The 24,023-nt window shown below is 41.8% G+C and overlaps 1 protein-coding gene across 3 annotated transcripts in view; it reads right to left on the bottom strand.

The window, feature by feature from the left end:
- LOC147325239 (NT-3 growth factor receptor-like) overlaps positions 1 to 24,023 on the bottom strand; it is a 94,345-nt gene that overhangs the window by 59,369 nt on the left and 10,953 nt on the right. For all 3 annotated transcript variants that reach the window (XM_086299654.1, XM_086299655.1, XM_086299656.1), the window contains exons 2-4: positions 15,339 to 15,413; positions 8,964 to 9,035; positions 2,655 to 2,726 (exon numbers count right to left, since the gene is read on the bottom strand). In XM_086299654.1, coding sequence (XP_086155780.1) covers positions 2,655 to 2,726; positions 8,964 to 9,035; positions 15,339 to 15,413 — 219 coding nt within the window. The remainder of the gene's footprint in view (positions 1 to 2,654; positions 2,727 to 8,963; positions 9,036 to 15,338; positions 15,414 to 24,023) is intronic.

Below are 24,023 nucleotides of genomic sequence, written 5' to 3'. Positions count from 1 at the left end.
TTATTTGTATAGCACAATTCAACAACAAGGTGATTCAAAGTGCTTTACAGAGACATTAGAAATAAAAAAAAAAATAAAAAGCATGATTTAAAATTGATTAAAACAAGCAAACAAACAAACTAAACACACACATTTCACACCTGTTCGCGCGATCTGAACCCTTATCGTAAGGGGAGCTACCAGTCCTTCTGTGGACGAGCTACTTTCTACTTTAAATTCCCTGAATTTAAAATACTCTCTAGACCCAGTCTAGACCCAGTTGGGGAGCTACCCAGAGCTCTAATCCCACACCTGTTCGCGCAATCTGAACCCTTATCGTAAGGGGAGCTACCAGTCCTTCTGTGGACGAGCTACTTTCTATTTTAAATTCCCTGAATTTAAAATACTCTCTAGACCAAGTTGGGGAGCTAAAAAAAGGGCGTAAACACACAGCGCGGACCCGCGGATCAGAATCAGCGAGCTGTCGGCTTTCAGCCCCGACTGTCAGCTGAGAAAGGCGACATCTCACTGATTCTGATCCGTCGGCGCTGTGTGTTTACGTCTTTGTGCAGAAGCCGTGTACCTGCTCTCATTTACTGTCTTAGCTGTTTGGTGGTTGTTGAACTTTTGTGATCTTTCACCTGAGATTCTGGCATTTCGGGCAAAATAAATTAATATTATAAAATCGATTCAGGATTTTAATGAATCGATTTTACGTTATCCAAGCCAGAATCGATTTTAATCGATAAATCGATTATAAAAACCCACCCCTAGTACTGAATCCGATACATATCTGATGTTTTAGAAAGCAACTGCTGTTTGAATGGTCATGTCGCATTAAATCCGTCCTTTATGTTACTGACACAAGACAGAAGCCAATTATCAGCGCCGGAGAAGACAAATGAGAAAGCATGGCGGCGGAAACTGGAGACGGAGCAAGTCAATGGACAGAAACTGAAGTTTTGGACTTGATTAACATATGGGGGAAAAAAAAAAACATATGGGGAGACAATTCTATTCAAGCTAAATGACTCCGTGTCCATATAAACCTCTGAGGTAGCAGCCACTGCTCCAAACAAGGCTATTGTTAAAGCACGGACTTTTTTCTCAGTGTCCTTCTTTCTCTAATTAATTTGTCAAAATTCTGTCGGTTACAACACCTACTAGCTCTGTAGCCACCATTTTTACTTCTGTAAACAGAGCGGGTTGTGTGTGACGTCTTCTTTTCCTCATGTGGGCCGCTTTGAGGGCCGTGAACCGTTCACACTAGCGCGCGTTTGCTGTCACATTTTATTTGTAGTGTGAACAACCAGACAAAAAAAAAATCGGATTTGATCAAAAAACCGAAATAGACCTTTTAGTGGGTCTTGGATGAGTTTTGAACCACTAATTTGTATTCTTTCTGCAGAATGCTGGTTTTACTGAAGTGAACTCCCTGCATCTTTGTATACACAGTAAATTATAGTGCATTGTTAGTATATCACCCTGTGATTGGGACATCACAACAATTTGCCTCATTAAGTAAATCTGACTATCATATAAAACTTAAATTCCTCTTATTTTCCTTTATTAATCTGCCGTGTAACTCATTTCCTTCTCTATGTTCAGCATTTCTATGACTGCAGAAAAATTTCCTCCATCCATCAGTTATCCCAGCTAACCTGAAGTAAAAATTATGGTTATCCTAAAGACTGCAATACAACAAAGTACATTACTAATGAAAACTGATTATACAGAAACTTAAGCACATTTTTATCAGTTAATATAGATCATAATCTCGAGGTTATATAGCATTCTGTCCTTCATCCAGCAACTACTCAAGAAGTAGTTTTTATTCCAGCATTACAATGTTCAGAGTTCAGCGGGTCATTTAACAAAAAACAAACAAACACAAAGAAAACCTCTAAATTTATCACCAGGTTATGGCATGAAATGGAAAATGCAGCTATAACGAACATGATCGACTCCACTTTGTTTATTATGCTGATGGTTTTAATGAATGTTTGGATAGCCAGTTAAAATCAGAATCAGAATCAGAATCAGAATACTTTATTGATCCCTGGGGGAAATTAAAAGGAAGAATTCTTACTTTGAGTTATCGATTATGTCACTAGTTAGCGAACAAACTAATGTAAGTCTATTAGCCACAACCAACCAACCGCATGACGTCATGTTGTGGCGTTGTACTGACAGAAGATGGCGCTATGCATGTTTTTCAAACTTTATCTTCGGGCACTGATTTCTTAAATCCAGCGTCACAGACACTGTTCATTTTTGAGAGCAGAGCTTAAGGGTGTATATTAGCCTGTATGTGTGGAGCATTTCATGTTCCCTTTAAGGTTGGTAGTTCGATCTCTAGCTGCTCCAGTCTCCATTCTGCATGCCAAATATCCTTGGGCAATGTTTGAATGCATGAATGTTAGCTAGAAAGCACTTAGGTGTAGATAAAATTGCTTGTATGAATGTTTGTAAATGGGTGAATGAAGTGTGTTGTTTAAAGTGCTTTGAGTCTAGAGTAGAAAAGGTGCCACTGAGGTGCCATTTCAGGACATAACACAATTCACTGATCATATTAACTCGGTTGAAAAAGACATCAACCCATTTCCTTGCAGATGTATTCAGGTCTACTGTGTGTCAGCAGCAATGAACTAAGAAAAAGACATGGGTCTACTTACAGCTCCAAAAGCGGCAGATGTTCAAAGATCTGCCAGGACAACGTGGTCAACATGGGGTTCTTGGACAGGTTTCTAAGAAAGAGAACAAGAAAGTAACAGAGAGTGTCAGAAACCTCACTTCAACGTGACAATAAAAGCTCATGGATGTTAGGTTTTCTACATGATGTTTTGTAATGAGTGCAAAACACGAGGGAAAAGTGAAATTCATAAAAGAGCAGAATTCCACTTAGGGTGTTTAGTCAGTTTAAATCGACTCTGGTTCATTTTCCCACTTAATGAAAGTTGTTTGAGCAGATGTGAACAGTAATAGTGTTTCTGACCACTGGTATACCACAACTGTACCCTTTCAACAGCTACCAAACGTTAAAGGACCTAGCTTGTATGAGCCTTATGGGATATTTATATAAAGATCCTCCAGCCTCAAACGGTATTACCCTTCAAGGACCTGCAGTTCAGAAAAGCGCCCCTCAGACAGCCAAACCCATCTGTTCTCTGATTCGATAGTTAAATTTGTGATTGACATGACATTGACCAATCAGCTGAAAGGAAGAAAAATCGGGTCAAAATCCATACTTGTAAGTTGAAACCTGAGTGCAGCGTTTCACACGTATTTTTTGGCTATGTCCACACACAAATCTTTTTTACGCACACACAAATTCTTTTTACACATATAAATCCTGATTTACAAGTACAAAATATTTATGACCACAATTTGAGCCCATAGCACTCCCTCACAACTATAGGAATAAGCCCAGGTTTCTCTTCAGTGCTGCAAAGAGGCTGACAAGGAATCAGAGCTCTGTTTAGCCGAGTATTCCTTTAACTTGAAATAGGCAAGGCAAGGCAAGGCAAATTTATTTGTATAGCACAATTCAACAACAAGGTGATTCAAAGTGCTTTACAGAGACATTAGAAACAAAAACAAATAAAAAGCATGATTTAAAATTGATTAAAACAAGCAAACAAACAAACTAACTAAACACACACATTTCACACCTGTTCGCGCGATCTGAACCCTTATCGCAAGGGGAGCTACCAGTCCTTCTGTGGACGAGCTACTTTCTATTTTAAATTCCCTGAATTTAAAGTACTCTCTAGACCCAGTCTAGACCCAGTTGGGGAGCTACCCAGAGCAATAGTGAGGACTTCACAAATTTCTTCATAATTAACCATAAAGAACCAACCATTCCTCAGATACATCATTAGGTACAACCACTTTTAAAATAAAGAACTGCTGATATTTACTTGTATTGTCTTTCCTCAGTGATTTTTCAGTCACTTCAATTACTTCCTCCAAACCATTAACATATCTACTTGACTCCAGATCCTACCATTAATTCATTCTTTAATCTGAAATATGATCAATCTTTATAGAGATCTGTATCACATGCTTTTAAGGTTGCAATAATTACACCACTTTTTTAAAAAGCAAAGGCTTTTTAAATTAACTGATCATCTACAAAAGAGCAGTTTATTCAAAGAGTTACATTCAGCATTTAGAGTTTACCACAGCTGCATGTTCTCCTTAAATTGCTGGCTGCCTTCTTATGGCTTCTTATCTTCTTATGGCTCAGTGTGTGAAGAGGACTCTCCATGTACGTGAACAAACCAAGGATAATTATGGAGTTCCACAGGGTTCTGTGCTAGGACTAGTTCTGTTTACATTATACATGGTTCCCTTACGCAGTATCATTAAAAGTTATAGCATAACATTTTCACTGCTGTGCAGATGACACATAACTTTATCTATCCATGAAGCCAGATAACACACACCAATTAGTTAAACTGCAGGAATGTCTTCTTGAAGACATAAAGACACAGATGACCTCTAATTTTCTGCTTCTGGCTGTCCCTCCCCAACCCTGGTTCTACAGGAGGTTTTTTCTTGTTAAAATGTACTTTTTCCTTCCCTCTGTCACCAAAGCACTTGCTCAAAGGGGGTATATGACTTTTGGGGTTCTGTCTGTTTTCTTTGTATTATTGTAGTGTCTTAACCTTCAAATATAAAGTGCCTTGAAGCAACTGTTGTTGTGACTCGCTGCTATATAAATAAAATTGAACTCAGTTGAAAACAAATACTAGTGAGCTTATGGTCAATGTACTAATTGATTACTTGTCCTGACCTCCTTTGATAGAACACAGAACAGGTATTTAAATAATCACCCTGCAGTGGTTTGAATCTCATTTATCTGCTTCCATAAGAAAACTGTGAAAACAGCAACACACACACACACACACACACACACACACACACACACACACACACACACACACACACACACACACACACACACACACACATCAGATGTTCTGCAGTATGTTCTTGCTTTCATCTGAACTTTTGTATAGTGATAGGATTAAAGCAGCTGATAGTGCTTTGTCCTTTTCAGCTGAGAAATTAGAGGGTGGAAGAAAACACAGAGAAGGAAAAAAACAGAAAGAGGAACAAAAAAATTTGGAGGAGAGGAAGAAAAATTTATTAGAAAAGCGAAGCTGACGGTTTGAAGAAGAGACTACCACTCACACCACAAGCAGTGATGAAGAATATGTAGCCCACTGAATGCACACTACTGGTCAAAAGTTTTAGAACACCCCAATTGTTCCAGTTTTTAATTGAAATTTAGACAGTTTAAGATTTCATTACACTCTGAAATGAAAGCATAGTACAAATAAGCAATTTGAGTTAAAAAGAGAAATTGTGGAATAAATTTATAGACCAAAATGTATTCTAAACCACCTTTGGCAGATTTAACAGCTGCACACACCCGTGGCATTCTTTCTACAATAGAAATAAATTTTCAATATTAACATTAATAAAACTATTAGTAATAACAAATATTATTAAGAAATTTCTTCCCATATCTTTTGCAGAAATTCCCATAATTGTGTGGCACTTGTAGGTTGCTTTGCTTTCACTCTTCTGTCCAGTTCATCCCAAACCAGTTTGATGGGGTTTAAGTCTGGAGACTGTGCTGGTCACTCCATGTTTTCAACTGACTGTCTTGTTCTTTTTTTTCCTAAGGTAGTTCTGGCATAGACTTATGTTTTGGGTCATTATCTTGCTGTAGGATGACCCCTGATCAATTAGGCGCATATCAGAGGGTATTGCATGGCGCTGCAGAATGCTGTGGTAGCTGTTTTGGTTCAGTGATCCTCTCACTCTGTACAAGTCAACGACCCTGGATCCAGCAAAACAGCCCCAGACCGTCACACTTCCTCCTTCATGTTGGACAGTTGATGCCACACACTGTGGAACCATCCTTTCGTCTACTCTACGGCGTACAAAGATCCTGAGTGATGAACCAAAGATTTCAGATTTTGATTCATCAGTCCGTAATACCTTCTTCCAGACTTGAGTAGTCCAATGATGGTGTTTAATGGCCCAGAAAAGCCTCTTTGTCTTATTCTGACATCTTAGCAATGGCTTTCTTGCTGCAACTCATCCTGTCAAACCTGCAGCTCAAAGTCTTCTCTTGACAGTTGACAATGAAACTTGCTCACTACGACCTCTATTAAGCTGTGCTTGAAGCTGTTGTGCTTTGAGCCACCTGTTAACTCTCAAAAACTCACCCTCTGATTCAGTTTCTTTTCCTTTTTATGGTGAAGGAAACTGGAATCACTGACACCTTGACTTTCTTTGCAATTTCTCTGTAGGAAAGACCTGCATTTATAAGTGTTATGATGGTCTGTCTCTCTTTCATTGTTAATTGCCTTTTTCTTGTCATTTTTGTAGCAACACAGAGAACTATTGTTCTGCAGTACAATAATGTTCCATTGATACTAATGAGGGTATGCTGCAACAGTGTGTTCCAACATAAACCCTTATGCAGACAGAGGGGGTGGTAAGTAATCCTGAAAAGTTGGAACACCTGTAGGAATTAGTAGCACCAGCTTTCAAGACTTGATAAACCTTCATAGCTGCAGAACAGCTTTACATTGTTGACCCATTTTGTGTTCGTTGAAAAAAGCTTTTTTGTATAATTCTGAAATGTAGATTATTTTTCAGTTTTAGGTAACCTTAGCTTATTTTTTTCAATCTCTGGCAGTTCACCACTTACATTTGTACCATTTCAAGCTATCCATTGGACAAACCTGCTGTTGAGGACTGCGCTTGAATATTCCCAGTACATTTATCTGACAGCTGTAGCTTTTAGCTAATTCTAATCACCAAAAGAAATATAATTCTCCATCTTCTCCAGCAAAGTTCTAGGTGCAGCAAAACTTTTCATTTCAGATTCTGTGAGAGTAAATGAAGTGCACATGACAATTAGCTTTCTTAAATGGGATTCAGTTTTAAGTGTCATCAACTTGTCCATTTCCTGCTACAACAAACCAAAATGCCCACTGCTCACAAACAATAAACTCTGTTTTTCTCTTCTGTGGTCACAAATTCTTTGATTTTGTTCTATTTGTTCCTCTCCTCTTCTTTCAGCTGGTGATGTAAGAGTGTTTATTATTCATAGCTGCTGAGATCCAATACCTCATCAGTATTCCACTCAGGACTGGGAGAGAAAAAGCATGCAAGAAATATAAAATACATATTTTTTTATGTAATTTCTGATGAGTCTTTAATGCTGTTTGACAAACAGCATTAAAGAGTCGAAATGTGATCTTTGGATGTATTTTGCTGTACCCAGTGATTCACAATAGAGGTAAAAATAGAAAATATAGTGATGATAAAAATCCAGGTCTCATTTTATAAAACCCTCCTTATTCCTGTCAGCCTTTCTCTATACAAACCAGTAATCACAGATCTTACTGGCAGCATTTCCTGCTTTAAAATAATTTAGAGCATAAAAATTACATGAAATTAGAAAAAAAAAAGTATTTCACTCACAGTACTGCACACACTACCACAGTGTCATAATCACTACAACTGATCATATAAGACTAATATTCTACCATTCTCAAATTTCTGACGACCATTGTGTTGCATGTCATGCACTCTGAGGATGGTGGGACTACAGATTTATCTTCAACCTTCTTAACACACACACACACACACACACACACACTAATTTATATTGCTCAAGAACATAAGTGTGTGATGGTAAAGTGCAAACTGCATCCAGCTAGCCAAGAACCCAGACTGATATTAAAGCCGAGTGAATGCTGACCTCAGCCCAGCAGTCTGACCCTGACCTTTAACAAATAACAAGGGGTTAAACAGTCTGTCTTTCTAACTGTTCATGTTTCTAAAGTAGAATCGCTGTGGCTGTCAGCTTTGTGTTCATGCGTAAATACTAAGAGAAAGAGTATGTGTCTTCATAGTATAGGGATTTGTGTTGGTATGTGGGACGATAGTCTGTAGGTTTATATTATAAAATGGTAAATATGTTTCAGGTCATTTTACAAAGGAACAAGAAAGTAATGTAATATGTAACAAATTACTTTCTTTGGAGAGTAATAATTACTGTAACGAGTAATGTGCAATAGATTACTTTTTTGAGTAATGACCTTAACACTGATCACAACAAAAATGGGAAATGCCTCCGACATGCACAAACATTTGTCCACACAGCATGCAATTCCTTGGCGAAACCAAACAGCCACTCCTTAAACCATTTGATTTTAGAACTGAAGCAGCCTCTTGGATGAGAGGTGAAACATCTTCACAAAACTTTAAAAAGTCCAGTTGCTTTCTTTCCAAGCTCCTGAGACATAAATAAGGACAGCTGTAATATTAATGTATCTACATGTGATCTACATCTGAATCTGTGATGGGAGTTTATGGGTAGTGGAATCAGTGCAACACTCCCTATACTCATGGATCCATGGATGACTGCATATATTACAGTAATGCATATCTGTAGTGACTGTAGTGAAATCTTATCTGAGTACAATACTAAACACAAGCACTGGTGATTAGTATGTGCTATTTTCAGAAGTGACAGATGTGAAATGACAGGTGTTGTTGCGGTCAGTCATTCACTCTGTCTGTGACACAATACTGAGTGTGTGGTTGTTTCATGTGTCAGTCTAAGTTCTGTCTGTTCTGCTCACCAAACCACTAATTGTGCTTCAGTTTTAATAGAGTTCCCTGCTTGTAAACACTAAAAAAACTTTAAAGGGACACAATGTTTATTTCCATTAATACACTCTGCTACTAGTTTATTAGGTTTTTTTATCAGTCCAATTCAAAAGTGTCCTGTGTTACTGTGTTAAAGAGACAGTCGATATGTGCAGGGTGCAGCATGGACAGGACAAAGGGTTTGTATGTGCCCAAAAACGGTAAGTGTTTCAGTATCAGTATTATCAATCAAGTTTTTGTGTGTGTGTGTGTGTGTGTGTGTGTGTGTGTATACTCACATGTAGCGCAAGTGTGGGTTCTTGGAGAAAACGCGAGCCTGGATTGTATGTAGGTTGCTCCTCATAATGGTTCTACCACACACACACACAGACAAAGAAGAGAGAAAGCACTTTGAATAACTTTCAGCTCTGTTACTCTGACAAACAGACAATTAAAAATGAATGAACGAATGAGCAGATAACAACTTAACAACTCGAGACGATTTATAGTTGGATCAAAATCAGGTCAACTACACAACAAATGTGAAAATCAGTGAAAGTATATTATTATTAGAACTTATTATCCCACTTCTGACAGTGAGTTTCTTGCTTGAAACAGCGCCAATGAATGGATTATTTTCCATTTTTGCTCGTAGTACATCTGTATATTTGCTCTCTGCTTAACTTATATACAGTGGCTTGCAAAAGTATTCGGCCCCCTTGAACTTTTCTGCATTTTGTCACATTACAGCCACAAACATGAATCAATTTTATTGGAATTACATGTGAAAGACCAACACAAAGTGGTGTACACGTGAGAAGTGGAATGAAAATCATACATGATTCCAAACATTTTTTACAAATAAATAACTGAAAAGTGGGGTGTGCGTAATTCCAATAACATTGATTCATGTTTGTGGCTGTAATGTGACAAAATATGGGAAAGTTCAAGGGGGCCAAATACTTTTGCAAGCCACTGTATATGTCATGTGAAAGTGTATGAAGAGAGCTGCACAACAACCAACATTTAGCATATACCTGTAGAAGCAAAAGATTTCAGCCAATTCTGGTCCACTTTAAATCCGGAGGGGAAAGTAGGCTGTGCGAGTTAATAAGCAGCACTGCCCAACCGTTGAGGCAGCAGTAAATCTGACAATTTTTAAAGGTCAATGGCCAACAACTAGCACATTTTGCTACTCACTCTTTCACCTGTACTGTAACAAATGTTATTTACAACATTTAAAGAAATAAGTTTGGTCTCAAGAAAAGTGAGGCCAAAATTAAGAAAGGTGTTGTTGCTGGTTCTAAAAATCCATGATCTGATATTTAATGATGAGTTAAAAAGGAAACTCAAGTCAACTGAATGAGTGGCATGGGAAGGATTCATACAGGTTGTCAATCAGAGCACACAATTACAAAGAGCTTTGGATAACATGAAAGCACATCAGCTAATGAGTGACAGAATGTCAGTGAAGATGCACTTTTTGAAATCACACTTTGACTTTCTTCCACCAAATCTGGGCGATGTCAGTGATGAGCTAAGGCAAAGATTTCATCAAGATACGAAGGTGATCGAAAGTAAGTGATTTTGGTTTTTTTGGAGATCTTTGCTATTCCACAGTGTTAAGCGCACTAATTAATAAACTAAACAGATTTACAACAATTTGCTCACCTAGAACATGCTGAAAATCATTTAATAGGAAATTATATATCAGCACAGTATTATGTATGTCTGTGAAATAAAGCTATAATAGAGGCTATTTAGTGTTTTCTATGAGAAACATTAATGGAAATGGTTGTAGAGTAATAGCCTCCAGAGAACCAGCCTATTCATTGATGTCCTCTGTGATGGACATTTGTTTTCGTTCTCTATCGTTTGACTTATTTGAGCTACTCTACTAAGTCTTGATGTACTAAAAAGAGTACAACCTGGGCTTTCCATTGATTTCTCATGTGTTTGTGTGGCCTCTATTAGATCCAAAGAGAAAGGAAATCACAACAAAAGTTCAATGGAAAGATTCTTTTTTCCACGGTTCTGAGGAGGAAAGTCCAAACGATAGTGAGCCTTTCTAATATTTCCCTAGAAGTGCCTCTTAGTCCTTAACCAAACTCTTAATACATGTTAAGATACACACTGATTTTAGACAGCAGTATGTCATTTTGAACTCAAAAGCATACAGGAGTTATGGCAGCTGGGATGAAACAAATCTCATCTATAACTTGCATCTTGTTGTGGAGACAACAAATGTTTAGCATAACAAGAAGAGAAAAGAAAGAAATGGAGGATGATAAAAGAAAAAAATTGACTGGTCAGAGATGCACAGAAAGAACAGAGCAGCTGTGTCTCTTGTTTGGAAGTTTTATGGTTCATTAAAAAACAAGTATGATTTGAGTACCAGTATACCCCAGTGGGTTGAGCAGCCGACCCAAATGCTGAACGGCTACTGCAGATCTGATTCCCCATGCCAGGACATTCCCTGCGGATCATTTCACTTGCTCCCTGTCCATCCTTTCCTGTCTGCACTATTGTCCTGCCAAAAAAATAAATGAAAATTTAAGGCCAAAATTGAATCTTAAAAAAAGCTGTAACTATAGTAACCTATTGCTAGTAAATCATAATGATTTAACAAAGTGAAGAAAAATTCGATGTGGAGGCCAGTGAAAAGCTGCTCTGTTGTTTGTTTTAAGGCACAGTAAAGCCACATTTTAGGTGTGGCCAAGTGACAAAGGGTTTTTGGTTTGGTGGCCTCAGGATCACCTCTATTTTGGGCGGATGATGTAGCTCTTCCGGCTTCATCAGGTGCTTGCAATGGTATTGGTTGCAACCAACAGTGAAGCAAAATGACTGTACAAAAGATGGACGACCTGGCTCCACTTCCTCCCACTATGCAAAATTGAAGCCAATATGTATTGCTCCAGGGGACTGTCATCTTATATAAGCTCAAAGATATAAAATGATCACTTTTTAATCCTAGTACAGCATCGAGTCAGTCAAACTTCTGGGATGTTGATCTGGTAAGTTAATTGGCAGAGGGGGGTGTTGATTGGTTTCAGCTTCGTTGGTATAAATTAAATTAAAGATGCACTAGAGAAGAAACAATAAGAGAACCGTGGAGCCTGACTGGCATTTGCCATAGAGTACCAGAATTGGCGGGTCCACTACTGGCACCCTGTGCTTTTCACAGATGAGAACAGGTTCACCCTGAGCACATCTGCGGTTAACATTATGCTGCCTGTAACATTGTTCAGCATGACCGGTTTGGTGGTGGGTCAGCAACGGTCTGGGAAGACATGTCCATGGAGGGACACACAGACCTCTACAGGCACCCTGACTGCCATTAGGTATGAGGATGAAATCCCTGGACCCTCTGTCAGAACCGACACTGCTGCAGCGTCGCAGTGCAGTGAGTCAAAATCACTCAAATGCTCATGCTTTCCCATTTTTTTCTGTTCTTAACACATCAACTTTGAGCACAAAATCTTCATTTGCTCTCTCATAGGATGTCAACAGTTCTACAAAAATTTGGATTTGGTTCATTCTTCATGTATTGGATCAAAACACTAAGCAGTTCTCAAAATGCACGTGTTAGGACAAATGACCTTACTTTCCAAAGCTTCAATCTAAAGAGGGACACCAGACAGCGCTGTCTGCTTTCAACCTCAGTTTTAGTCATTTTCATCAAACTACTGTTATGGAAAAATTCTAGTTTATCCTCACATTTAGATTTATATGTTTAGAATCTTACTGTATGATTTTTGTATAAACCTTTGCCTGCTTAAGATGAAGCAAGTGTGTGTCAGTATGACCTCACAAAGAACTGCTTAGCTACGCCTAACGATATTGTGGAAGGACGAAACTCCCAAGATGACCGGTGTCAGGAGCTTCCTGGGAAAAGATAGTGGCAGTTGCTCTCTGCCCAGCAACAGCCCGTGGGACAGAAACCTGTTGTAACTAAAAAGATGCAGAGAGTTGTGTGTGGAGGGGTATAAAAGAGGAGCTGAGACATCCCAAGGGCAGAGCTGGCATGACTGTGAACTGTGATGGTTGATGTGTGTGTTGGCTCTCCTGCGCAGTAATAAATAGCTTGATCACAGCTCTTTCCATGTTGCAGACTTTATTTACAAAATTCCATGACACTACTAGCAGCAGCAATCCGACAAAATGTAGATATAAATAGATACAGACCACAAGATAAGCCTGTATGCTGATGATGCATTACTGTTCCTTGGGAACTCTCAAACCTCTCTTCTGAAGACAATCACACTCATAGATAAGTTCTCATCCATGTCAGACTACTCCATTAACTCAACAGTTCTGCCTCTGAACTGTAAATTTCAGAAGACCTCCATCACTACACTACAGTCGGGCAACATTAGGTATTTAGGTATAATTTTTTCCACCAGCCTCTCGGTATGATTGAACCATATCCCTCTAGTAGAAATGGTAGAAGATAATCTCACGTTTTGGAAAACTTTACCTATAGCACTCAATGATCAGTCGTCACAATTAAAATCTGCCTAAAATAAACTACTTGTTCTCACTGATCCCTAACAAACCATTTACTGCCTGGTTTAAGACACTGGACTCAAACATCTCAAGTTTGAAAACTCTACAAAAGCCAAAACACAATGGTGGTTTAAAACTACCAAATTCTTATTATTATTTCTTATCCAATAGATTGCTTATATGCTTCAAAATGCATCAAATCAAGCTCGCTAGGTAGCCCATGGCTGGACCTAGGACAAGCACTCTGTGGAAAAGTAAAAATCTCTAATCTGCTTTTCATAAGGCATAAACCTTTCACCATGGAACGAGAAAGGGATAAAACACGTAGGAAATGTTATTCAAGGGGAAAACTTTAATGCCATTTCATTTAATTTCAGGAACTCTCATCAAGACATGGAATCAGCAACACTAAGTTTCTTGATTATCAGCAACTGAAATGTATCACACAGGAAAGATTTAATCCCGATCAACTGAACTTAGAAATACCTACTTTGGTAACAGAATTTTTACATTTCTGTATATCAAAATTTGTAATAAAAGCTTACTGTATATAGTAAGTTTTTATTAAAAAATGATGATTCAATCTTCCGACTACAAAGTGAGAGTGATATCTTTCCGTCAATCCAAATCACAACTTCTGAACACAAATACGCTTAAATACATTCAAAATGACTAAAAGCCCTTCTTACAACTTATACAATGTACTTGTACAAATATGCAATATACAAAGATGACCACTGCTGGGACTGGTGTCACACCTGTCTCCTCTATTTTAATAGCATTCTAGTTTTTCACACAGTCATGCTCACTATTTACAACTCATACACTCACTCAGTATAGAGCGAATGAGCTAAACAATTTCTTTAGCAGGCTTAGTTCACAGAGATGGTCCTGTACCACAATGCTGTAAAATACTCAGTTTAGCATCAACTACCAGGCTGCAGTCCATGAAAAATTCTCACTTCACATTACCCTATTTTGTAGTCAACTGCCTATCAGATGTAATTACTCAGTTGAATTTAACCAATGACTACACCCTGTAATACAATAACTTGTGGAGCTGGTGGACTTTCAGCATGTCACATCGCAAAGGAATTTTGCTCACTCTTTTTTTAATATGTAGCTCCTTGTTGTTTTCCTTTCTATTTTAAAAATTAAGGATTTTGCTTTAATTTATTTTGAAAAACTTTAGCTATTTCTGATACCAACAGAACAATTGCACGTGGAGGAAACACATCTATTACCTATTGTTGGAAGAAAAATAACTATAAAGCTATGCAGGTTACTTTAAGTTTGTTTTCCTATTGAAATTCTAATACCATGATAGTGAAATAATGTTTATGTCATTAGTCTACCTGTATTTATGGAAGTAAATCTAATTACAATTAAATATCTAATTGAATGGAATCAGTGAAATAAAGTCCTAATAGCTTTGACAATAGTAAAAGTAAAAAACAAAGAAAAGCTGGTTTAAGTAAGTCACCAGCAATTGGGGTGAAAGCAAACCAACCTATTCATGCACTGTTAAATGCTGTTTTCCTCGACGCCCTCTCTTACCTAGATTTGAAATAAATGACAAAGGCAACTCCAGACTAGCCATTTGTGTGCATGCATGCATTGAATTCTGCACGTAATCTGCACCACAAATTATTTTGCTACCACAATAAAACAGGAAGTGAGGGAAACAGACATAGAACTAAACATGGGGGAATTAACACAGAAGGGAAAGGCTGGAAAACACTAAGGGACTCCATAAAGATTAAAACAAACTGAAGATATTTAATAAGAAACAGGATTTGAAATTCAACACACAACTATGTATCAAAGCACTGCTAACAGCCTTACTGGACAATATTGTTTACTTCCCAAGTGGTCCAGCTCCAAAGTATGCTGAGGTGCTTCCTTTCATCTGCTGTAGACTAAACTGTGAATTGTGAACAGATTCTTTCCTGAGATTGGGATATCTCTGGGTCCAAATATTATTAGAACCCCATGCTTGGGTCAGTGGGTCTTTGAAGTGTGCAGGGCTGCTTGAACCTCTTTAGAGGAAACATTTGCTTTTGCGCATGTGTTTTTAAAGCACTGGTCTGATCCCCAAGAATAAAGTTAAATTTCACTGGCCAGACATTTCAGTGATAACATGTTGTAGAAAATGCCTTACTACTTACAGCCTCTGTAAGCCGGTGTAGAGCTCCATATCGAAATCCCTCAAGGTCTGCAGACCAGTCCAATTCTCGATGTGTCTGTAAAGGAATACAGGCAAGACACTGTAGTAGGGTGTATAATGTATCAAGTTACAAGTAACAAATTAATAATCTAACAATTTATTTCATGGATCAGATTTGTTGGGCTGTTTATTCTAGGGTGACCAACCGTCCTCTTTTCCTATATTCTGACAGAGGACCCGTGTGTGTGACATCACCCCCAAACTGCTGCTTGTTCTGCGCTCACAGACAGGACAGACAGCGTGTAGCAACGCACCTAATGATGTTTAAAAGATCCCAAAGCGCAAGTCCATCTTTCAGACGAACTGCAAAAGAAATTTCCCTCGTACCGACCATAGCTGGATGGTGATTTTTCGTTTTTATGGGCCGATGGGGGTTTTTTTGTAACGGTATAAACAATGAAAGGTGGTGGATTGGCCAGATGCTGGCCGATGTGTAAAAATAACTCAGTTGTTTGGTGGTGGCTGTGGCGGAGCTTCCACAGAGGTCAGCAGGTGGATGAGGGAAAGGGGAGGCAGGAGGAGGAGAGACCCGAGGCGGTTGCAGGTGAAATGAACTTCAGGTAAGAAGTTATGACCTGCAGTCTGAGTCAGATATAAACCAAATTTAGGTGGAGTTTATTTTCATTATGCTGACCTTTTACAGTCAGTTACAATAACTCGCACTGCGTACTAGCTAGCATGACAGAGTTTCTACAGCTGGGTGGGTGCTATGATGCTACTGATGTTGAACTTTATTCACAAGGTTAGTTATTAGAGTTGCCAACCGTCCTGTAAAAAGCGGAATCGTCCCGTATTCAGAGGAAATATTAAGCATTTCGTATTGAGGTGAAAAGGAACAGTTTGTCCTGGACTTCAGCTAGAATGGAAAAAGACACAAAGCTGGAGTTATTCTGCATCGTTACGCTGCACAGCTGCTTCTTCTTCTCTCATTCTCTCCCCCTCTCTCTCCTGTTGCTCCTTCAATCATGACACTGATCAGTGATAAGTGAAAGAAGAACAGAAAGAAGATACCGCCAGATGTCGCGCTAAACAACAGCAGCACGTTTAAGCTTGATCAGCTGTTGTTAGAATTTATTTAATATTAATTTCTAGTATCAGCTGATGTTTGCTGGAGCCACAGCTGTAAAAGCTGCTGGTCATGATGTCGGTTTGGATATGTGGTGAGAGGGAAACATGAGGATGAAACCAGGAGATGTCCTTACTGAATCATCAGAGCTGAACAAGTGATGGAGAAACAGGTTTACCTTTTAGGTGACATGAATGAGTTGAAGGGAAGTTATGAACTGTTTCTGAGAGACAAATAACACCAGGATCCTTTTTTATGTAGCTGACAGCTGGTAACTGTGCAGGGGTGGGTCTAGCAAAGCTTTGCCAGGGGGGCAGGTAGGGCATTAACAGGGAGAGGGGGACACAAAGAAATACTTTTCTTTCTTATTCTCATTTAAAATCTCTCACTTTTATTAAACTATTATCTGAATCTTACAACCAAAGTTTTTACCTGATGTAAAATGTATAGAAATCATACATATACCAACAAGACAGTGTATATCACTGTCACAACAGCGTTTGTTTTCATTCAAAGGCTTTATGGTTTTTCCTATAATACCTGGTGGGCCGGTCTGTAGTCAAAATGCCGGGGACGATTTTATGTTTCTTTAAGCAAGTTCTTCATGACTGAGCCAAGTGTCCTCTTTGTTGGAAATCTAAATATGGTCACCCTAGTTTATTCTATAACATGTCAGATAGTTAGCCCTGTAGCCCAGTTGGTTTCCTCCAGTTATGCTGGCCTCCTGCCACAGTCCAAGGACACTGAAGTGTGACATGTTAGGTTGACTGATTATTCTAACGTTGCTGTAGCAAAATAAATATTTGATAACTTTGAGCAGAGTGGTTGAACTGATGATTGCCATATGACATGGTATAAATACATTAGAGCAGGGATATCAAACTCATTTTACATGGTAGGTCACATACAGCCCACTTTGATATTAAATAGTCGGTTAGATCCCAGTTACCCCTGTACAGGAGGTCTGGACCAGCTCTCCATCTAACGGGTCAGAGTCTCTATATCCCTATGGGTATCACCATATTAGATGAACTGAGACTGATTTAAGCCGGTGTTGATGAGACTCACCATGGTAGACTGACTGGACCAGTGAAACTCTTCTTTGTGTCATTTTAAAGTTTACTTATACATTTAATTTCAATTGGTTGTCTCAGTTTTTCCAAAAGATTAGAAAATACTGCTTTAGTTAATGAAAAGTGTCCGTTTGACGTTTTTGGCTTTAATTTTAAGAAATAAAGGTGTAAAACTGCAGAAGAAGTTTTGGTAGCTCATTGCCCAAACTGTCCTGTAATTACAAAGCTATAGCACATAGAAAGAGAAAATGCTAAACACAGACTTAATTAAAGAGATGAATATTTGGTGGAGATCAGTGAATACTGTCACGGCTGCCGAGGCGAGCCGTGTGGAGTTAGAAGAAGGACCCAAGATGCAGGCAGTGGATGAGATGCCGGTGAGTTTATTTACACAGTGGTGAGAAGGCAAAACAGGCAAGAGGGAAGACAAAACTAAAGACCTGAACTGGGAAAGCTAAATGACAAACCTGAGATGAAACAAAAAAGGGAAGAGAGGCAGAGAGAGACGAGCAGGACACCGAGGAACACAGACTGACGCGGAGTTACACAGACGAACAGGCAGGAGAACACACAGGGCTTAAATACACACACACACCAGTAATCAGGGGATGAGAGACAGGAGGGCAACACAGCTGGGAGGAATCTGGGCTGACGGGACAGGGGAAACGTAAACTGATCACACTCACATACGACACGGACCTTCACAATAAAACAGGAACTCAGATACATGGAACCAGACAAGACATTGAACTAAACAGACAGATTCACAAACAGATGGGGAGACACCATAGACAGACAGATACAGACGCAGACTCAGAGGCAGATCGAAAATAACACAGAACTTAAACAATCATCATCTAGAAAATGATAACAAACTAAAAGCGCTGGGTCACCGACCCAGGACCATGACAGTACCCCCCCCCCTCAAGGGCTGGCACCAGACAGCCCAGCAGAAACGAAAAAACGGACCAAAACAAAACAGAAAACAACCCGACCAGGGCGGGCGGAGGGGGCCCAGGACGGAGGGACAGAGTCCAAAAAGGCCCAGATGGTCAAGTTCAGGAGGCCGACCATGCGAATGGCAACGGGGCAGGTCCGGATGCCGGCCACGCAGTAGGCAGTGGCGTGGAAACAGTTCTGGGGGCCGACTGTCCGGACGGCAACGGCGGCGTGGAAACAGTTCTGGGGCCGACCGTGCGGACGGCAACGGCGGCGTGGAAACAGTTCTGGGGGCCGACCGTGCAGACGGCAACGGCGGCGTGGAAACAGTTCTGGGGGCCGACCGTGCGGACGGCAACGGCGGCGTGGAAACAGTTCTGGGGGCCGACCGTGCGGACGGCAACGGCGGCGTGGAAACAAGTCCGGAGGCCGGCCACGCGGAAGGCAGTGGCGGCGTTCAGGAGGGCGTTCAGGAGGGCGTCCACGGTGGCGGAGATGCCCAACAAGCGGCCTGGCAGATGACCGAAGATGTGGAGGTGGTAGTAGGGGACCTGAAGGCTGCGTGGCCCCTGCAGCCCCAGGCGAGGCGCAAGCTGAGGCTGGACCAGACAAGGCGGAAGCTGAGGCTGGACCAGACAAGGCTGATGAGGATGACGAGGAAGCTGAGGCCGGACCAGGCGAGGATGACGAGGAAGCTGAGGCCGGACCAGGCGAGGCTGAAGCAGAAGCGGAGGCCGGACCAGGCGAGGCTGAAGCAGAAGCAGAGGCCGGACCAGGCGAGGCAGCAGCTGATGAGGATGCTGAAGCTGGACCAGGCAAAGCAGCTGATGAGGATGCTGAAGCTGGACCAGGCAAAGCAGCTGATACTGAAGCTGAAGAGGAGGCCACTGCAGGTGATGCGGGAGCTGGACCAGACGAGGATGAAGACACGGAGGCTGGACCAGGCGAGGATGAAGACACGGAGGCTGGACCAGGTGAAGCGGATGAAGCCGAAGCATGCGCTGGACCAGGCGACGCTGAGGAGGCTGAATCCGGACCAGGCGACGGCGTGGAGGATGCAGACGGAGGCGCTGAAGCAGGTGGCGGCATGGATGAAACTGCTGCTGCAAGCGTGGATGAGGCTGCTGGTGGAGCAGCTGGTGGCTGGATGGGCTCCTCGGGCCCCCCAGCTGACGAGGAAGGAGGCTGGACGGGCTCCTCGGGCCCCCCAGCTGACGAGGAAGGAGGCTGGACGGGCTCCTCGGGCCCCCCAGCTGATGATGCAAAAGGCTGGACGGGCTCCTCGGGCCCTCCAGTGAGAACAGTCTCAGGACCAGTGGGCACAGGGGCCCCTGGAACACACAGGACAGAACCAGCAGGCGCACGGGCCTCTGGCAGGCACAGAACAGGACCAGCAGGCGCACGGGCCTCTGGCAGGCACAGAACAGGACCAGCAGGCACACGGGCCTCTGGCAGGGACAGGACAGGACCAGCAGGCACACGGGCCTCTGGCAGGGACAGGACAGGACCAGCAGGCACACGGGCCTCTGGCAAACACATAGCAGGCTGCAGCTGCATAGAGCATCGACGCTGCTCAGGCAGCGACAGCCGGGTGCGGCCCTCAGCTGGCTTCTTAACCTCCAGGGGTCCGGAGTCTGCTGGGGGCTGAAACCCAGCCTCTGGGGAGGCCCTGGAGTGCACCTCAGTTTTAGAACTGGCCAGCCTTTGAGGAGTGTTGACATTATTACTAGGTGTGTCCCTCTGCTTGGAATGGACGGGCGAGGAATGGTGTTTTTCGGGTTGAATTGACTTGTATTGTTTTACAGGTGGAGCAATTGGTACAGGATGCCGGGCTAGCGGCTGCTGAACAGGAGGCTGGACTAAGGGTGACTGACATAATGGTTGTGATGACAACGGTGGTGGAGGTGGCGACTGAGCTTCGGGCCGGGCGGCTAACTGAGCTTCTGGCCGGGCGGCTAACTGAGCTTCTGGCCGGGCGGCTAACTGAGCTTCTGGCCGGGCGGCTAACTGAGCTTCTGGCCGGGCGGCTAACTGAGCTTCTGGCCGGGCGGCTAACTGAGCTTCTGGCCGGGCGGCTAACTGAGCTTCTGGTAGATAGTCTTTCTTATTTCCAGATTTTGGTTTGAAAGTCCGGGTTGGCATAACAGAGGACTCGGAAGAGGCAGAATGAAAGCAGTCCTCTAGATCCTCAGAGCGAGTGTTAACGGACCTTGGAGTATCAGACAAAGAATTAACAGTTTCCGAATTACTCTTTTCAAATTTGAATAACCCTGAGTTGACTGGTATTGAATTACTAGATTCAGGAAAAACTGACAGAGTGTTCATGAATGCACGCTCAGATGGAGCAGAAAAAACACTGCGCTCCTGACTCACGGAATCCGCCGGTAACTGACGGCCGTGCGGACGTCGCTTCCGCCTGGGAGAAGGGGCGAGACTGGCCGGGGAAGCGGACGGTGATGCGAGGCAGCTCTGAAGTGGCTGCTCCTGCTGTGAGGTGGATGGGCTGGGTGGAATGAGGATGATTCCCAGTGCTTTGTAAAAAGCCTGGGCTGGTGTGAGCTGGCCACTGGGGGGCTGCATGTACATGAAACCGTCACTCTCACTGACCCCGAGAGCTGGTTTGGCAAGCGAAGGATGACGGCGGCGTGACCGCCGTTTTGCCCGGAAGGAGGGGGAAGCCGACTGATCGGGCGGCATTGCGTCCAGCAGAGAGTCCTCTGGTGGACTGGGGAGAGAATCTTCCGGTAAGCCAGGCAGGTCAGCTGTCACAGTTGGAGGGTGAAGATGAAGCGTGTTGAGGATGAAGTCCTGTAGGAGTGGGTGAAGTGAATCCAGCAACCAGGGGTGATTGGAAGCTAGCCGCTGTATTCGGGCCTCCAGAGCATGACGAAATTCCTCCCCCTCATGCTCTAGCCACAGATTAGTCCATCTGGAAACTGAATCGGTTAATTCCTCCCGAAGCTCCTTGGAAGGTGCGAATGCCGCTGGGTCCATATTTGGCCGGTTCGTACTGTCACGGCTGCCGAGGCGAGCCGTGTGGAGTTAGAAGAAGGACCCAAGATGCAGGCAGTGGATGAGATGCCGGTGAGTTTATTTACACAGTGGTGAGAAGGCAAAACAGGCAAGAGGGAAGACAAAACTAAAGACCGGAACTGGGAAAGCTAAATGACAAACCTGAGATGAAACAAAAAAGGGAAGAGAGGCAGAGAGACGAGCAGGACACCGAGGAACACAGACTGACGCGGAGTTACACAGACGAACCGGCAACAGGCAGGAGAACACACAGGGCTTAAATACACACACACCAGTAATCAGGGGATGAGAGACAGGAGGGCAACACAGCTGGGAGGAATCTGGGCTGACGGGACAGGGGAAACGTAAACTGATCACACTCACATACGACACGGACCTTCACAATAAAACAGGAACTCAGATACATGGAACCAGACAAGACATTGAACTAAACAGACAGATTCACAAACAGATGGGGAGACACCATAGACAGACAGATACAGACGCAGACTCAGAGGCAGATCGAAAATAACACAGAACTTAAACAATCATCATCTAGAAAATGATAACAAACTAAAAGCGCTGGGTCACCGACCCAGGACCATGACAAATACTGCACTCTAGAAATTGATCAGCTAGACACAACACCAGTCCAGATATCTCTGAGTATTTCTCTCCATATTGCATATTTACAGCAGACAGTTAAAAAAGTGGTCAACCACATTTTGAGCAGTAGTGCTATTACGTAACCCCCAGGTAAAGCATGCACATACTGTAGTCTTGAGGTTACTAAATATAACAGAAAATGTTCAAACCAACTATTTTTGTGCCCAACAGTACTACTACTGCCTGTCCTTACTCCTCCTCCTCTCTCTAGTCCTCCTTTCTATTTCTACCCCTCTCCTCTTTCCTTCCTTAACTTGGCACTGTTTGAAAAGTCACAAACAAACCATCAATGTTTGCTTGCCAGAAGGAACTGCAATGTTACAGCAGCCTCCTACACACTCTGCCTCCAAAGTGTGAGAAACACAGCCGTAGAGAGAGGGAAAGCAAATTTGGAAAGAAATTCACAGACCGAATGTCATCTGTTTGGTCGTAGGGATGATGACTGCCAAGTGTGGAGCTGAAAGAGCAGTTTATTGCTAAAGTCTTTATTCGTTTCCCTTCTTATTTGATGTAATTACAACAAATATATATCAATATATTGTTTTAAAAAGCACATTTTATTGCACATACAGTGTTGTGCAAAAGTCTTGAGCAATCCCCATTGCTTTGTATTTTACTTACATGGAGCCAGACTCTTAATTAAATAATTCAAGTGATCTTGAGTAACAGTCCAGGTCTGTCAAAGTTTTTCTTTGGACTTTTTCACTTAGTTTATTATTGTGTAATTCATTTATCATTGACCTGAATCACCCAAGCATAAAAAAACACCTAACTCAAGTAATGAACCAATGTGGTGTATGCACAGAACAGTCAACTTGGGATGTCTGTAAATGGACCGATTATTTTACAGTGCTTACTCTACTTGAGCATGCAGAGTGCTTTATATAACATGCCTCATTCACCCATTCATAGAAGCATTTGTTTTATATGTCTTAGTGGTTTTTTTTTAATGTTTTGTTAAACTGTTAAAACATGGGTGATGTCAGCTTAAAAAAAAAACTAAAAGCTTTCCACCTTTAAAGTGACCTTGAAATTTTTGGATGGAAAATTTCTAGTTTATTCTCATATTTATATTTAGGTGCTTAGAATTTCACTGTAGGATTTTGTATTTTCTTTTATCTCTTAGGTGAAGGACATATGTGTCAATATGATCTGCTGTAGGCTGCTTAACTATGTTATCTGCCGACTGTTAGGGTGTAGAAGGATGAAACTCCTAGAAAGACCAGTGCCAGGTGCTTCCTGGGACATAGATAGTGTGAGCTCGCTCCCTGTCCAGGAATTGCACAGCAAAAGCTTTGGGGGGGTGGACTGAAAAACCAGTCCCCATGGGACTGAAAAACCATGACTATTAGGCTACAACAGTCATTTTGGGCGATTGTGGCTCAAGAGTTGGCAGTTCGTCTTGTAATCGGAAGGTTGCTGGTTTGAGCCCCGGCTCGGACAGTCTCGGTCGTTGTGTCCTTGGGCAAGACACTTCACCTACCGCCTACTGGTGATGGCCAGAGGGGCCGATGGCGCGATATGGCAGCCTTGCTTCTGTCAGTCTGCCCCAGGGCAGCTGTGGCTACAACTGCAGCTTGCCTCCACCAGTGTGTGGATGTGAGAGTGAATGAATAGTGGAATTGTAAAGCGCTTTGAGGGTCTCGAAAAGCGCTAAATAGATGCAATCCATTATTATTATTATTATTTTAGTATTAGCTAATAAACAATAATTGTATTATATACTACATTAGCTAATATAATATGGTCAACATTACATTTATTGTATTATAATATGAAATATTTTTAATTCTAAATTTACAGTAGTGAAATTGAATTCAAATAGCGAGCTTCAGTAAAAACTCAAGAAAATTCTTGACTTTAAAAAGAA

The sequence above is a fragment of the Aulonocara sp. 'chitande type north' Nkhata Bay genome, linkage group LG7 (genome assembly GCF_057382095.1).
Source record: "Aulonocara sp. 'chitande type north' Nkhata Bay isolate Kocher_YH1m ecotype deep benthic linkage group LG7, A_spYH_male_GT1.1, whole genome shotgun sequence".
NCBI lineage: Eukaryota > Metazoa > Chordata > Actinopteri > Cichliformes > Cichlidae > Aulonocara > Aulonocara sp. 'chitande type north' Nkhata Bay.
The sequence above is the reverse complement of the archived record's forward strand: the minus strand, read 5'-3'. Positions and strand labels throughout refer to the sequence as shown.